The sequence below is a fragment of the Panulirus ornatus genome, chromosome 3 (assembly GCF_036320965.1).
Source record: "Panulirus ornatus isolate Po-2019 chromosome 3, ASM3632096v1, whole genome shotgun sequence".
NCBI lineage: Eukaryota > Metazoa > Arthropoda > Malacostraca > Decapoda > Palinuridae > Panulirus > Panulirus ornatus.
The window spans coordinates 67,262,791-67,280,826 of NC_092226.1; the positions used below are offsets into that span (position 1 = coordinate 67,262,791).

General features: G+C 51.1%; 1 protein-coding gene across 6 annotated transcripts in view; it reads left to right on the top strand.

The window, feature by feature from the left end:
- Window positions 1-18,036, top strand: part of RhoGAP100F (Rho GTPase activating protein at 100F) — a 416,326-nt gene that overhangs the window by 119,904 nt on the left and 278,386 nt on the right. For all 6 annotated transcript variants that reach the window (XM_071688807.1, XM_071688735.1, XM_071688744.1 and 3 more), the window contains one exon: window positions 14,869-14,970. In XM_071688807.1, the coding sequence (XP_071544908.1) occupies window positions 14,869-14,970 (102 nt within the window). The remainder of the gene's footprint in view (window positions 1-14,868; window positions 14,971-18,036) is intronic.

Here is an 18,036-nt window from a genome sequence, read left to right on the forward strand (position 1 = left end):
GTCAAAGTGCTTTTCTCTCAAAATTCCATCAAATATCTTTTCATAATGAACAGCCAACTACGGGAAATACTAGAGGAATGTATTCATGTCTTCTGTAAAGATGACTGTAGATGAGCAATGCACAAATGCTGTAAACAAGTGCCTTTCACCGTATAGCTCAAGAAAAGCTTTGCTGATATTCTTAGCTTGTCGCTTTCCCTCTGGTGTTCATGAGCGTCAGGGGTCTAAGCAGCTGTTGAGAGAGACACATGATGTGTGCAATGTGTGCAATACCAGAGTCCTTAATCAACATTCGTTTATGAGTACTTCCTCTTATTATTTTTTTTTCAATAGTCTTCGAGAATGGGGAAGTGCATTTGTCTCTGGAACAAAAGCGGACCGTGAACGTACCCAGCAGGTCGTAAGAGAAGGCAGTACACACAATATGACACCAGCGGAATTCACAATCTCGACTTGGAATCTCAAGACTTTGCAACACAAGAGAGAGAGAGTGGAGACTCCCTAACTATGCCTGCCCTGGTGCGCCCAGGTCTGGAACCTGGCCAAGACCTGCCTCGTTCCAGCTGGTGGGGCTGGAGCATCCTCATCATCATATCCTCCAACCCCCCACGCCCCTAAAGGGTGAGATGACCTTCAATAGTTTACATTCGCAAACGAAGCACTTATACAGTCACTTGTGAGTCTGTTGTTCAAGTGTACTTCGAAGGTGAGGTGACCTTGAGGTGCCTCTTAGGCAAAGAACGGTCTACAATGACCCTGAAAATGACTTAAGATTTTGTGATGAAGTGAACAGAGTATCCATCACTGGAGACTTCGTCTAGCCTCTTCTGTCATGACGAAATCAATTTCCAGAGACCCTGTCTCTAGAACCGTTCCAGTCCCTTGCGGTTATCCCATGGTCGAATTCCAGCTGCCATAACCCGCAGTAGTAATGACAAGAACCCCACAGACGATACCACCTGACGCCAAGGGGAGGGGCTCCAGTATCACGTCTGGGACACACACACACACACACACACACACACACACACACACACACACAGAGACCTGAAGACTAATGAAAAGACGCCAGTCTTGGTCCCATCACGTCGTCCAGATATCTAATTGTGCGCTTTCTCGACCTGTAACTCAGTTCCCACTCCCTCTCTCTCTCTCTCTCTCCTCTCTCTCTCTCTCTCTCTCTCTCTCTCTCTCTCTCTCTCTCTCTCCTCTCTCTCTCTCTCTCCCTCCCTTCAAACTGCATTCTGATATGATATCACGATAAGACGGCACAGCCACCCCTCACAGTGTCCTCGGGAGGAGGGGATGGATGATGGCCATCTATACCTCCCCCTGGCGGTGAGGGAGAGGACGAAGGGGTTGCGTTTTGAGGCGGAAAACATCCAGTACGTCTCCCTGACAGTGAGGGACTGAGGAGTGGGGGAAGGAAGGCCGGTGCTGCTGAAGGAGTCCGCTGTGCCTAAACATGGCCTTCGGGGGCTTCCAGCAACAGGTCCTCCCCCCTTCCTCTCACCCACACACACACACACACACACACACACACACACACATAACGCACTCATATACCTGGAGGTTAATCAAAGCTCTTGAGACCCGTTTTGAGTGCTACAAACGGGGGAAAAAAAAAAAAACAGGGAGGAGGAGTATGCCTAGCAACAGATGCCAGTCCTCAAGCTCTTCATAGCGACGTCAAAAATCGCAGGCGAGCTATCCACTACATCGTCAGCATTCAACAAGAAGACACCGTCGGCCACGCCAGTGTGTCGAGTGTCGAGTGTTGTACACGTCCCTCCTCCTCCTCCACCCGACCCTCAACCACAGGAGGTAGCGCATGCCTTCGTCTCATGGATGGATGGATGATGGTCGATGTGGAAAAGAAACGGAAACTCGATAAAGTTGGAAGGAGACTGGAGGGAGAATTGAACGAAAAGAAAAGAAGAATAAACAAATCGCAAAGTAAGGAAGCGATAAGAGCATCAGAGGTTAGTAAGATCGAATCTTATTGGGAAAAACCTGATAAGGTCTTTGTGGAAGGAGTCGAAAACCGAGTAAAACCGATGCAGGAGGAGCTAAAACCGAGTATGTATATATGACGGACGAGCAACTAAAAACCCAATAAAACCAGGAGTAAAACTGAAGAGGAGATGAGACAAAACACGATAAAACCCGAGAAAAATGGACTTAAACCAGAGTAAAATCGAAGGACACTAAAACCCAGAAGAAGATAGAGATAAAACCGAGTGTAGTTGAAGTGGGAGGAGGCAGAGAACCCCGCTAACACTGAGGAGGGAGGGAGGGAGGGAGTCAGCAGCCACCAGAGGTTAACATGGAGAGGAGAGGACCATGGTAGATCGGGTGGGGTCAGACTGAACCCAGCAGAGTCGAAGGGGAAGAATGCAAAGCCTGGGAGATGAGGAGGAGGAAGAGGAGGAGGCAAAACCCAGTGAATACGAAGGAGGCAGAGCCCAGTAGAAATGGTGAAGGAGGCAGAGCCCAGTAGAAATGGTGAAGAAGGAGGCAGAGCCCAGTAGAGATGGTGAAGGAGGCAGAGCCCAATAGAGATGGTGAAGAAGGAGGCAGAGCCCAGTAGAAATGGTGAAGAAGGAGGCAGAGCCCAGTAGAAATGGTGAAGAAGGAGGCAGAGCCCAGTACAACTGGTGAATATGGAGGCAGAGCCCAGTAAATGTGGTGGAGGAGGACCCAGGGGCCCATAAATCTAAGAAGAGGAACTCATCCTACGGTACAAAAAAAAAAAGGAAGATTGATAAGTATTTTGTTTTCGACATTGTAAGTGTAACTGAGGAGCAGAGGACCCCACAGGACACAGGCCTCCCTCCTCCAGAGGAGCAGAGGACCCCACAGGACACAGGCCTCCCTCCTCCAGAGGAGCAGAGGACCCCACAGGACACAGGCCTCCCTCCTCCAGAGGAGCAGAGGACCCCACAGGACACAGGCCTCCCTCCTCCAGAGGAGCAGGGGACCCACAGGACACAGGCCTCCCTCCTCCAGAAGAGCAGGGGACCCATAGGACACAGGCCTCCCTCCTCCAGAGGAGCAGGGGACACAGGCCTCCCTCCTCCAGAGGAGCAGAGGACACAGGCCTCCCTCCTCCAGAGGAGCAGGGGACCCACAGGACACAGGCCTCCCTCCTCCAGAGGAGCAGGGGACACAGGCCTCCCTCCTCCAGAGGAGCAGGGGACACAGGCCTCCCCCCTCCGGAAACCTTGACTAATACCCCTACCGAGGCAGGGGTGACACTTGGCCAGGGGGGAGAGGACGCACCCTGAGGATCGCCACAGGAGGAGACCCGAGACACCCTGATGAGCGTCGCAAGACAAGACTCGAGAGACGTTGATGGCCGTCGCAGGACACGAGACTCGAGACACCCTGATGAGCGTCGCAGGACGAGACTCGAGACACGTTGATGGCCGTCGCAAGACACGAGACTCGAGGCACCCCGATGAGCGTTGCAGGACCAGACTCGAGACACGTTAATAAGCGTCGCGGGACAAGGCTCGAGACACGTCGATGGCCGTCGTAGGACCAGACTCGAGAATCGTCGCAGGACCCCAGACGTTAAATTAGATACTGATAACTGATACTACAACACATACTGATAACTGATACTACTACAGATACTGATAACTGATACCAGAAGAGATACTTGATACCCGACACCAACGCTTCAGGTTTTCGCTGGGCGGAATACAAGGGCGCCCTCCACCCGGGCCTCCTCCTCCTCCTGGTGGTGATGATGAGGTTACCACAGCGGACGGACGCGTCACTCGCTCGCTCAGGCTGAATAAACCAGCTGAGCGGCGGCCTACCCTCTGGGGGGAGGGCTTGGCTCTCAGCTGGTTTTGTTACCAGCTGGCAAGAACATCAGAGACGGACGTGGGATGAACAGGTGTGTGTCTGTGGTGTGTGTGTGGTAGGCGGAGGAGGGTACAGGTGTCGGATGAACAGGTGTGTGTGTGTGTGGTAGGTGCAGGTGTGTGTGTGTGTGTGTGTGTGTGTGTGTGTGTGTGTGGTAGGTGCAGGTGTGTGTGTGTGTGTGTGTGGTAGGTGCAGGTGTGTGTGTGTGTGTGTGTGTGTGTGTGTGTGTGTGTGGTAGGTGCAGGTGTGTGTGTGTGTGTGTGTGTGTGTGTGTGTGTGTGTGTGTGTGTGGTAGGTGCAGGTGTGTGTGTGTGTGTGTGTGTGTGTGTGTGTGTGTGTGTGTGTGTGGTAGGTGCAGGTGTGTGTGTGTGTGTGTGTGTGTGTGTGTGTGTGTGTGTGGTAGGCGGAAGAGGAGTGGCAGGTGTCGTGTATGAGGAGCTACGGTTGAACAGGTGGCAGGTGTCGAGCGGGAGGCGTGACGGAGGAAGGTTACACGGAGGCGTACACGTCACAGGGTGTCACAGAGGGGGATGACACACACGCGTGCGCGTGCGCGCTCGCGAGGCTCCCTTATGAACACCCCTTGGGCCACAGTAGCAGCGGCAGGGGAGGCACGAAGTCCGCTTGAAATATTTAGTCCAAATCGCTCGGCTGCGAGTAGGACTTGCGACTATGGAGTGGTGCCCGCTCGTTTCCTCCTGGTCTAAAAAGAATCAAACATCCCCCAATCGAAAACATCCATCTGTAAACTCGTGTTAGCTTCGGCTGTCGCTCGTTTGTGGATAGATCCGTGTTCGGAGGACGGTTCTCGAACCCGTTCTTGGTTGAAGGTGTCAGTTCCTTTAGTTAATAACGGATTATAATGATCATCATAATATATTCTCGTTCTATTTCCTTCTTCCGGCTTTACTTAGTAACTGAACAGCGACAGGTGAAGCCAGTCACGATTCGCTTTAGCATTCCTCTTGTGTGCGTGTGTATAGCGGCGAGTCGCTGATGTAAACACTGTGTGTGTGTGTGTGTGTGTGTGTGTGTTGAGGGGGGGAGGGGGGGAGGGTGGTAGTGTCCTTGCGTGTGAGCCAAGGGGGGAGGGGAGGGGGGGATAACAAGTGGGGGGGTGGGTTGGGTTGGGTTTGGGGGGGTTTTAAGGGAAGAGTTCTTCGCTGACTTGACTTCCTCGTTGTGTATTATTGAGCCAGACGGTGATGTATGTAAGGCTTGCGTACCCAACAACCTCCTGTGTGTGTGTGTGTGTGTGTGTGTGTGTGTGAGTGTGTCCTCTCCCCCACTACCTGTGCTCTGTTGCAATCCGCAGGTCGAGACACGCGATCGATTCAGGGGTATCTATCTATCTATCTATCTATCTATCTATCTATCTATCTATATATATATATATATATATATATATATATATATATATATATATATATATTCATATATGCATGGAATGTTGATATACAGGAGGGAAACAGACTCCACACTGCGTCTGCAGTGAATTTCACAGCCTGAGCAGTGTCCAGCACACACACACACACACACACACACACACAGAGCTAATGCAGTGCGTCTGTCACATGTACACAGAGCTGACACTATGTCTGTTAGGCATAAACGCAAACCTACCCTGTGTCTGTTATACGTACACCCAGACCAGCACCACGTCTGTTAACAGGTACCCACGGTCTGTTGCACACGTACACCCAGACCAGCACCACGTCTGTTAACAGGTACCCACGGTCTGTTGCACACGTACCCAGACGTCGGGTGAAAGTCGTCCCTAAATCCGTCTCGTCTGTGACTCGACCGAACCCCCAACTCCTCCCTTCTTTCCCTCCCAACCCCCTAAAAAAGAAAATGGGAAATCGCGGGTATTTCTCTACTCCCTCCTCCTTTTCCCTTCCCCTCCTTCACTCCATCGCCCCTCCACACCCGCTTCCCTCATGAAAAAAAAAAAGTTTCAGTATTGGGACGTAAAGTTTCATCACAGAGTTGGCGGTCATTGTACGAAGCTTCGAGGCGATGGGATCGAACCACCCCCCCGAACCTCTGGGGTTGAGGTTGTGGCGCACATCCCTCCTGACTCACACGTATCCAGCGAATGGGTACAGGACGTCCACTCATCCTCTCACCTTACTCATCCTCACACCTTACTCATCCTCACTCACTGGATATCGCCCTGCGTCTTATGAGATGACAGGAGAGACTCATTCCTGTAAGGCCAACAGGACGAACATGAGAATGTGAGTGTGGAGAATAGGTGGCTGAATATGAGGAGAATGAGAGGAGGAAAATGAGGAGAATTGAGGTATAAATATGAGGAGAATGGGGGATAGATATTATGAGAATGGGAGGATGAAAATCAGGAGAATTGGAGGAGGAAAATGAGGAGAATTGGGCAGATAGATATGAGAAGAATGGGGGATGAATATGAGAATGAGATGATAAATATGAGGAGAATGGGAGGATAATTTATATGAGGAGAACGGGAGGATAATTTATATGAGGAGAATGGGAGGATAAATAGGAGAAAGGGAGGATATACATGAGAAGAGTGGGAGGATAGAAATGAGGAGAAAGGGAGGATAAATATGAGGAGAAAGGGAGGATATAAATGAGGAAAAGAATGGGATAAAAAAATTCCCTCAACCACAAAATAAGAAAAACAAAATATGGCACAAAGAGTCCAACAGAGGGATCACAGGACAACAGGTCTGTTGTATAATTTTCAAAGACTTTATCTAGGGTAAGAGATTACTATTTCTCAAAAAAACAACATATTTTTAACTCTATTTCTCTCGGAGTTGCTAAGTGCCTGGGACGAAAGAATGTGTGTGTGTGTGTGTGTGTGTATATATATATATATATATATATATATATATATATATATATATATATACATAGCGCTACCTCGCACACATGAGGGGGGAGAGGGTTGTTATTCGGTGTGTGGCGAAGTGGCGATGGGAATGAATAAAGACAGAAAGTATGAATTATGTACATGTGTATATATGTATATGTCTGTGTGTGTATATATATGTGTACATTGAGATGTATAGGTATGTATATTTGCGTCTGTGGACGTGTATGTATATACATGTGTATGTGGGTGGGTTGGGTCATTCTTTCGTCTGTTTCCAAAAGAAGGAACAGAGAATTGGGCCAGGTGAGGGTATTCCCTCAAGGCCCAGTCCTCTGTTCTTAACGCTACCTCGCTAATGTGGGAAATGGCGAATAGTTTGAAAGAAAAGATATATATATATATATATATATATATATATATATATATATATATATATATATATATATATAGAGAGAGAGAGAGAGAGAGAGAGAGAGAGAGAGAGAGAGAGAGAGAGAGGAGCAAGACCGCGAACATTTAGCGACTGAGGTCCAAGAAATTGCTTTAGTTCCCGATGAAACACTTCATTTTCTTTGGTCAAGAATTATTTATGTGAACATAGCGACGGTGGAGTAAAGTTCCAGGCAAACTTCTACAATTATTTATCTATTTCACTTTCTTAAATGCTAAATATTTTACTTAATTCACAAAGTATATAACAATCTCTATACCCAGTAATGACGAGCCTAATTAATCTATGCCCATGTTAGCACACAATTTTCCACAGCTTGTATATATATATATCTTTTAGTTCTCCCTTTTAATAATAATTTCACTTTGCTTCCCACGTTGCTTAAATCCTTTAATGTAAATGTTGCCTTTAGCAACAACAATACTATAAAGAATATCTTAATCAGGAATTCACCAGAAAATTCTCTTGGATGCATCTATAAAGTGCCTTGTGGAAACTGTGATAAATTTTATGCTGGTCAGACTGGTAAGGATCTTTCTGTTAGACTTAAGCAACATAAATATAGTATAAGAACGGGACAAGAATCAAATGCCTTGTTTAATCATGTTAAAAACTATGATCATTATATTGACTAGAGTAACGCCATCTCAGTGATTAACTCTATTACCAAGAGAAATATCATTGAATCTTCTATAATTAAATACACAAAGAATTATAATCTTAATATTAGTGATGGTCTATGCAAATTAGATAACTTTATTGTTGATAAGATTTGTAAAATGATAAGTTTATGAACGCTCGTTGTATGTTTTGGACAATCACAGGTTTACCAAATGGCGTCCTAACTTCGTCTCTTCGATGTATATCAACTGACTGTTATATTTCTCTCTTGTGTCTCCCCTGAGGATGTGATTATAACACGAAAGTGCACTTGGGAACTTTTCGTGTTTCATTTTCCCCGTGGACTCATAGGAATATATATATATATATATATATATATATATATATATATATATATATATATATATATATATATATATATTAAACCGTGAATAATTTTCATAAGCATCTATGTTAGGGAAATTGCTATATGGAGAATTCTAGCCTATTATCATATTTCCATAGATCATTATATTATCAATATGATATTATCCTATAAGATTAAAAATATGGGATGGTTCTATATCTATCAACGACACCACACCCCATCTATTGTTAAAACAAAAACCTATCGAGCACATATTAATGTTGGCGTGATAATCACCAGAAACCATCGTTAAATATTCACTAAAAAAAAATAATTTGGATTTTCCCCCACCCTTAAGGCCTCATTAATCATGTATTTGTTTATATTTAGGGATAATGACTGATTAGCATCGAGGCAACAGGGTGGTGTGGTACTGATGGTACGGGGTCATGGTACTGGTGCTGTGGTACATGGTACTGTAAGTGGGGTTCATGGGTACACGGTACTGGTGGCGTGGTACATGGTGCTGGTGGCGTGGTACATGGTGCTGGTGGCGTGGTACATGGTGCTGGTGGCGTGGTACATGGTACTGGTGGCGTGGTACATGGTACTGGTGGCGTGGTACATGGTGCTGGTGGCATGGTACATGGTACTGGTGGCGTGGTACATGGTACTGTTGGCGTGGTACATGGTACTGGTGGCGTGGTACATGGTACTGATGGCGTGGTACATGGTACTGATGGTGTGGTACATGGTACTGTTGGCGTGGTACACGGTACTGGTGGCGTGGTACATGGTGCTGGTGGCGTGGTACATGGTACTGGTGGCGTGGTACATGGTACTGGTGGCGTGGTACATGGTACTGTTGGCGTGGTACATGGTACTGGTGGCGTGGTACATGGTACTGGTGGCGTGGTACATGGTACTGATGGTGTGGTACATGGTACTGTTGGCGTGGTACATGGTACTGTTGGCGTGGTACATAGTGCTGATGGTAGGGTACACGGGACTGACGGTGTGGTACACGGGACTGATGGTGTGGTACACGGGACTGACGGTGTGGTACACGGGACTGGTGGTGTGGTACACAGGACTGATGGTATGGTACACGGGACTGATGGTATGGTACACGGGACTGATGGTACGGTACACGGTACTGAAGTCTCAGGGCGTCAGAGGAGGGCGGTACACTCGTCCATCACCCCACGGTACCGGCCGCTCACTTCACCGAACGGTACACAGGACCAGGACGACAGGTACCGAGGGTTACGCTGGACGGTACGTGCGCCCGGTAGGGCGGGGGGGCGGAGGGGGCGGCGACGGGGGGCGCAGAGAGAGAGAGAGAGAGAGAGAGAGAGAGAGAGAGAGAGAGAGAGAGAGAGAGAGAGAGAGAGAGAGAGAGAGAGTACTTGTGGTACACCACCTCAGTGAACGTCAACCCAGGCACAGGCAATTTTGGTGTGTGTGTGTGTGTGTGTGTGTGTGTGTGTGTGTGTGTGTGTGTGTGTGTGTGTACCGTACTCGCGGTACCACTGCCGGCAAAATAACCACAGGGGGGAGGAAGGAACGCAGCGGTACCCCCGTCTGTGTACCCTGGATAGACAGGGGGGGATCGACTGTCTATTCCCGTCGCGTTCAAGATAAGAAGACGACGACGAGAGAGAGAGAGAGAGAGAGAGAGAGAGAGAGAGAGAGAGAGAGAGAGAGAGAGAGAGTAAAGCCATCCTCTCTCTCTCTCTCTCTCTCTCTCTCTCTCTCTCTCTCTCTCTCTCTCTCTCCTCCTCTCCCCGGGCCAGCCGGCCGGCGTGTCCTACTGTGGCCATTGATCCAGACGCTCTCTCGTCTCCCCATCTCCCCTCCCTCCCCCCTTGCACGTCACCCCCACCCCCCCAGCGTCCGTCCCACCCGCACACACACCCCCACCTCTTTCGTCTCCCCCCTCCGCCCCCAGCTCAGAACCCCCCCTGCACGTCACCCAGCGTCTCTCTCTCTCTCTCTCTCTCTCTCTCTCTCTCTCTCTCTCTCTCTCTCTCTCTCTCTCTCTCTCTCTCTCGTCTCTCACCCCATCTCTCACACGTCAACCCAGCCCGCCGCCCCCTTCCCTCCCCCACCCCACCTCCTCCCCTCTCATCTCCCCAGCTTTCTACACGTCACACAACCCCCCCCCCTCCTCTCCCCTCCCCTCCTCCTGGCTCCCCAGAGCCTGACACATCACCCCATCGTCGTCACCCACCCCCCCTAAACTCCCCACACGTCATCCAAGCATCCTCTCGTCTTCCACGTCACCCCCCTCCCTTCTCTCCGGTCCCCACCCCACCACACGTCACCCCCTCCCTCATCGTCTCCCTAGCGCCCCCCTACGCATCACCCCAGTCCCCTTTAGTCTCCCCACACCACCAAAATTCACCTTAGCCGCGCCCCCCTCCCGTCTCCTCAGTCCCCTATACGTCACCCTACCCCCCCCCCCCACTTACGTCTCCCCAAACTGCTCACGTCTCCCCTAACTTCCCACGACTCCATAGTCTCCCTCACGTCTCCCCATACCTCCATTTTGTCTCACCAACCCTACATGACCTCTCTCTAACCGCTTCACGTCTCCCCATACCTCCACACGTCTCCCCATACCTCCACACGTCTCCCCATACCTCCACACGTCTCCCCATACCTCCACACGTCTCTCAAACAATCCCTCACGCCTTAACCATCATCCACACACGTCTCCCCCCCAACCTCAAAACGTCTCCTTCGATCCCTCACCTCCCCTCCCCCTACACACGTCTCCCATCCCTTCCTAGCATCTCCCCAGCCCCCCCCACATTCTCCCAACCTTGCAAACGTCTCCCCAGTCCCCACTTGCCTTCCTTACTCCCCACAACGTCTCTCGAATCTGCGACACGTCTCACTCACTCCCTCATGGTTTCCCAACCTCCTCCTCGTCTCCTCAACCCCCCCCCACCCGCTCCTCCTCACGTCTCCCTACCCCACCCTCATGTCTCACCAACCCCTCATGTGTCTCCACCTCACAGGTCTCCTACTCACCTTTCTCACATCTCGACCCTCCTCCTCGTCTCCTCAACCCCCCCCTCACATCTCCTCACGTCTCTCCGACCCTCCAGCACGTCTCCTTAATTCCTACACGTCTCCCCACCTTCCCTCACGTCTCCCTACCTTTCCCTCACGTCTCCCTACCTTCCCTCACGTCTCCCACCTTCCCTTACGTCTCCCACCTTCCCTTACGTCTCCCTACCTATCCCTCACGTCTCCCTACCTTCCCTCACGTCTCCCCACCCTTCCTCACGTCTCCCTACCTCTCTCACGTCTCCCTACCTTCCCTCACGTCTCCTAAAAATCTCCCACGTTTCAGAAGTCTTCCTACGTCTCCCCAACCCCCCAGTCACATCTCCCCTGTTCCCTACACATCTCCCAATCGTCTCTCACGTCGCCCCAACCCCTAGGACGCCTCCCTAGCCCCTAACACGGCTCCCAAACGTCTCCCCAACCCCTCCCTCACGTCTCCTCGCTCTTCTACATGTCTGTCCAACCTATCTCACGTCTCCCTGACCCCCACACGTCTCCGCAAACTTCTTTACGTTATCAGAAACCCCCTACACGTCTCCGAAAAGCCTCCACACGTCTCCATAACTTATTTACTCCTCCCCAAACCTACCATACGTCTCCCTAGCCCTCTCTCACGGGTTCCTAGCCCCTGTCCATCCCCCCCCCAACACGTCCCCCCAAACCCCATTGGTTTCTTTAACCTCCCTTACCTCTCTACAGCCCACTACACGTCTCCCTAGCCTAGCTCACGTCTCCCATACCTCCGTCTCTTCCCTCCCCTCCTCCCCCACCTCCCATCTCCTCAGCCATCTCTCCCGTCACCCCAACCACCACACGTATCTTAAACCTCCTTCACGTCTCCCCCAACCCCAACAGATCATCCCAACCCCCACTCATCTCCCCAACCCCCCATCCATCTCCCCATCCCCCATCCATCTCCCCAACACCCCCCCCCCCCCCCGGCATACGCAAGCAACTGTTTCTCCCATCACACACAAACACACACACACACACACACACACACACACACATAGTTCCTGTGTCGCTACCTTACCTATTTCACGAGGTCACAAGTCCTACATTGGGTCACACAGGCTATACATAGGTCACGTGTGCTACGCTGGGTCACAACACATGCTCTGCAAAGGTCACTTGTGCTATACTGGGTCACACACGCTATGCAAGGTCACACGCACGACGCAGCGTCACACATGGTGGGCAAAGGTCACGTGTGCTACGCTGGGTCACAACACACGCTATACCAAGGTCACGTGTGCTACGGTGGGTCACACATGCTCTGCAAAGGTCACGTGTGCTATGCTGGGTCACAACACATGCTATACCAAGGTCACTTGTGCTATACCCAAGGGCTGGCATAACCACTCGTGTTGACTGTACCAAAAGGAACACAGCCACAATCATCCTGTCATTCCATTAAATAAAAATGAAAAAAAAAAGGATATAAATAAGGAATGGCATCATTAAATCACTTACGTTAATTTCGTTCGTGAACAATTTCTTCAAGATCCATCTACAGCCAGGGTTATCAATAGGTCATTAGTACCTTCATTAAGCGCCTGCCTTATCAGGACTTTACGTCAACAACGCAATAATTAGGACCATTGCTGGTCGCTCGCTACCTCCCGCACCCTCCAACACAACACAGACACACACACACACACACACACACACACACACACACACTGTCGAGATGAAGGGGACGGGTGGAGAGGCCAGGTGACGGGGACGGGTGGAGACGCCAGGTGAAGGGGACGGGTGGAGAAGCTAGGTGAAGAGGACGACGGATGGAGAAGCTAGGTGAAGAGGACGACGGGTGGAGAGGCCAGGTGAGGGGGACGGGTGGAGAGGCCAGGTGAAGAGGACGACGGGTGGAGAGGCCAGGTGAGGGGGACGGGTGGAGAGGCCAGGTGAAGAGGACGACGGGTGGAGGGTGTAGCCAGGTGAAGGGCCCTAGGGACACCAGTTGCTGTACGATCAAGCTACCCTCAAGTGGCCGACGAAGGTGTTGGTCCTGGACACCTTGGCCTGGAGTATCCTCAAGCCTCCTCTCTCCGTATCCTTCATGAAGTATTGTGTTGCCTTGTTAACCCCCTCACACACACACACACACGATGAAGACGCTAGATCGATCCTTTCTCGACTGTAGCATCCCTCAAGGTTTTCCTTCCACTCGCTCGCGTCTCCTCCACACACACACAGACGGGCACCAAAATAGGGCATTGGGAGGCGACCACAGAGGGAGGGGCGCGGCGTGGGGTGGATGGCTGGCTGCCAATCATGGGTACGGACGGGGTTTCTAGGTCATGAGGGAGGCGGAAGGGGGGCGGAAGGAAGTAGCATTCTGCGAACTCAGGGAAGTGGCACCCCCTCCGTTCTCAGCATACTGTGGCACCGGCGCGCCATCACATAATGGCGTGGGTGAGGCGTGGGGAAACCGTGATTGATGGTGTATCTTATCCTGGCGTTGTGGCGGCGACCTGCGGGCGTGGCGGGATGTCAGACCCTGACTGATGATTGAATGATACTCGTCAGCTGAACGTGTAGAGAGGGGGGATCTAGTTGAGTCGACGTGGGGGGGTCACACCTCAATCTCCAGCATGGCTAGCAAGCCATCCGCTTCGCGGCCAAACACGGCCAGCATGTCCACTCCCTCGCCCCGTCTCGCGGTCAAATCTGGCCAGTACGTCTCCCGTCTCATGGCCAAACATGGCCAGCGCGTTGTTCCCCCCATCTCGCGGCCAAACACGGCCGGCACGTCGTCTCCTCCCCCGTCTCGCGGTCAAACATAGCCAGCACGTCACCCCGATCTCGTAGCCATGGCCAGTACATCCCCCGTCTGGCGGCCAAACATGGCCCCTATAACCAGTGCCGAGATCCTCAGTCACTCCTGCTCGTCAGATCCTCACAGAGATTTCGTAGTCGCTCGGAGGTTGTGTCAAGGTTTTACTGATCTTATATCTTGGGTCCATTTTCTTTGAAGAATACAATCACTATCTCCATCACAATAAAGACTGAATACTGAACGTATTTGTGGGCGTTTCGCCCGTGGGTTTTATGGACGTACATCAACACGTCTCTTAGCGCCTACAAAGACGTGTCCAACGCTGGCCTTTGCTACCAGCTGTGTAGCCATTAGAGTTGTAAGTGACTCCTCCTCTCGAGCCGCCCTGGGCTATAGGAGCAGGTTCTCTTGGCAAAGTGGAAGCCTAGTCTGACCAGGTTACTTGCTATTGGTAGCCTACTCACAACCTTAACCTTGTGAACAGGCAATCTAGAAAATCATTCTCTCATCTACCCACCTGGTATGTATGGCTGGCTGTTCACGGTACACAAGAACCCACTGAGAGTCTTGGTATAACCACCTGTATATGTCCTCTACAGCAGCATGGCCAGAATCCCCAACCTCACCCATCGTCTATCTATGCGCTGCTTTCCCCTCCTCATGTGACCCGTCCTTCCCCATGTCTTGTGGGCCCCCATCTTCACCCCACGATGTGCTTCTTACACTACCCTTTTAACGTTAAGACCAGTAGTGCCATATCCTCGTCTGTGTTCGGTAATGCCCTCCCTTTGACCCGTGCGCTCTGCAAGGGCACATGACCAGCGACCTAACCTTTAGTTTCTCTCCTGCCGCAGGTGAGGGCATGCAGGCCGATGGTCCTGGTGGACGGCGGGGCGGTGAGGGATCAGCTGGTGGTCGCGGCCCGCTCAAATATGCTCTGCTGCGGCGGTCGCAAGGTGAGTATCCCAGCCTGTTTTCTCGTTTGATGTAGCTCAGCCTTTCTGCTCCTCAACCCATCTATATCCCAGCCTCTTTGCTCTCAAGATCACTTTAGACGGTCTGTATTTTCAGCCCGTCTGTTACACTCCTCTGTCTCTTGGTAACGACGACAGGCCCGTCTCTCGTTTCTCTGTCGACCTAGACAGTCACCTCTGTCTCATCTTGTGACCATTTACCAGACGGTGTTTCTATGTCTCCATCTGACACCACAGCCCCGAACTTAATTGGATGGGACTCACGTCCACTACGTATACCTCATCCATCTCTGAGGTTCTTTATATCAATCTTCGTCTATATTTATATTTAACTTTAAGAAATACTTTTGTCTTTATCCTCAATTGTTGTCTGTAAGGGTCTCAACTACTCTGTTCATTCACCATGTTAATTGATCGAACGTCTTCCAAAGCCTCATCTGTCGTGTTTGTGTCCCTTGCATACTGAGTCCTTATCGAGCTCTGTACGTGGGAGGAACCCTCCACACGATGCCCTGGACTGGGTATTCGTCATGCATTTCTCCAAAGCTTTCGTCCACACCTTAGTGGCCCCACACGGATGCATGTATTCCCGGCCATTATGAGAGACGAAAGTTTCTCCACAAATGTGCACAGCGGAAAGTCATTCTCTACACAGTGTCAACAAGCCACTTATAATTACCTCCTCTCTCTCTCTCTCTCTCTCTCTCTCTCTCTCTCTCTCTCTCTCTCTCTCAAAAGGCTCCTCCCCACCATTCGCGGCAGACCTGCTGAGGGTGTAGGTCCCCCTAGAGAGAGAGAGAGAGAGAGAGAGAGAGAGAGAGAGAGAGAGAGAGAGAGAGACTCCTCCTCCTCCAGCCTCCCTTGCTGCTGAATATCGGGTCCATCACACCGCGCCACCCGCCCCTCTCCTCGCCCCCAGCACCTGTGGCGTAGCCTCCAAGGTTCATCAGACGTCTACAGTAACTCGCTGTTGTTCACTCTAGAATCCTACGTCTTCTCTTCTGTAAAGAGGATTTGATGCCTCATATCCTGTAGCGTCTGATGGCTCGACCTCCGCCACACGGAGACGGTCACCCTTCCTCCTGTGGGGCACCTGCACCAACAGCTCATTTCAGGTCACCGACCCTCACCACTCTTCTCCCCCTTCTCTCACCTCCAACGACCCTCGCCCTCGATCGTCTGGCGTATCACCCATACAACGACCCTCGCCCTCGATCGTCTGGCGTATCACCCATACAACGACCCTCGCCCTCGATCGTCTGGCGTATCACCCATACAACGACCCTCGCCCTCGATCGTCTGGCGTATCACCCATACAACGACCTCGCCTTCGATCGTCTCGTCTGCGTCTGGCGTATCACCCATACTCTCCCCTCCTCGATGTCTCCCAGTACTACCTCTCCACTCTACCAGGTAATCACCCATACTCTCCCCTCCTCGATGTCTCCCAGTACTACCTCTCCACTCTACCAGGTAATGTCGACCAGCCAAGGACGACTGGCCACTGTCAGATGATCAGGTCCTCTAGAACCCGGGCCGTCAATAGTGCTCTCCCGTGTGGTGAGACTCACACAAAGTGGCCCTACATAAGGTCTATGTGGTAGTCTTATTCTTGACGTGTTTACTGCCCTCCTCCCCTTAGCCGTAGCCCACACACCGCAGGATCAGAGTTGGATCTTCTTGCCTCCTGTGTTCCACTGACTTAGAAACGGTAACCACAAACTCTCACATACAAGAAGATTACAACCGTTCAGTGTAAATAGGCGTTTCTAACTTGCGTCAGGCTAGGAGTGATGTTAAAGCAAAGTCTTAGTTTTCCCCGGTGTCATTTGGTGTCAATCCTGTACCTATAGGTGTCATACTGGGCCTTCTGGTGTCATTCTGGGTCTACTGGTGTCACGCTGTGTCTACGGGTGTCACACTGGGTCTTCTGGTGTCATCCTGTGTCTTCTGGTGTCATCCTGTGTCTTCTGGTGTCATCCTGTGTCTTCTGGTGTCATCCCGTGTCTTCTGGTGTCATCCTGTGTCCTCTGGTGTCATCCTGTGTCTTCTGGTGTCATCCTGTGTCCTCTGGTGTCATCCTGTGTCTTCTGGTGTCATCCTGTGTCTTCTGGTGTCATCCTGTGTCTTCTGGTGTCATACTGTGTCTACGGGTGTCGCACTATGTCTTCTGGTATCATTCTGTGTCTTCTGGTATCATCTGTGTCTTCTGGTATCATCTGTGTCTTCCGGTGTCAGCCTGTGTCTTCCGGTGTCAGCCTGTGTCTTCTGGTGTCAGCCTGTGTCTTCTGGTGTCAGCCTGTGTCCTCTGGTGTCAGTCGGTGTAAATGAAGGGCCTCACTAGGGATGCCACCAGACCATACTCGGCTTTCAGGCCAGACAAGACACACCCCCGTCAGCCCTGGGCCGGTGGTCCATCGTCCGCTTCCCACCCTCCACAGCCAAGCTCTTCTTCAACGCGGAGGGGCCACTAGTTAACATGACGATTCTAAATGGCATTTAGGAATGTTCCCTTAAATATCCCTTTCACCCTCATGTAGACAGGAGAGTTAAGACACCAGTAACCAGAGATGGAGGACCTCAGTCCTACCTACCTACCAGCCTCCCGAAAGGCCTTCAGGAAGTACTTGAGGAATGGGATGGAAACACACGTCCTCTATGTTTACCCGTCCAACGCACCTTCGAACTCCATCAGGCCCACAATATTCTGAAGACCTCCTTCTTCGACCATCACAGAGACAGAGACGTGGGAGAACGACCAGGTAGTGACTTCGAAGTCGTCGCCTGAAGACCTTCAAACTCCATCAGGCCCACAATACTCTGAAGACCTTCTTCTTCGACCATCACAGAAAGAGATACGTGGGAGAACGACCAAGTAGTGACTTCGAAGTCGTCACCTGACGACCTCCGAACTCCATCAGGCCCACAATACTTTGAAGACCTTCTTCAACCATCACAGAAAGGGATACGTGGGAGAACAACCAGGTAGTGACTTCGAAGTCGTCACCTGAAAACCTTCGAACTCCACCAGGCCCACAATACTCTGAA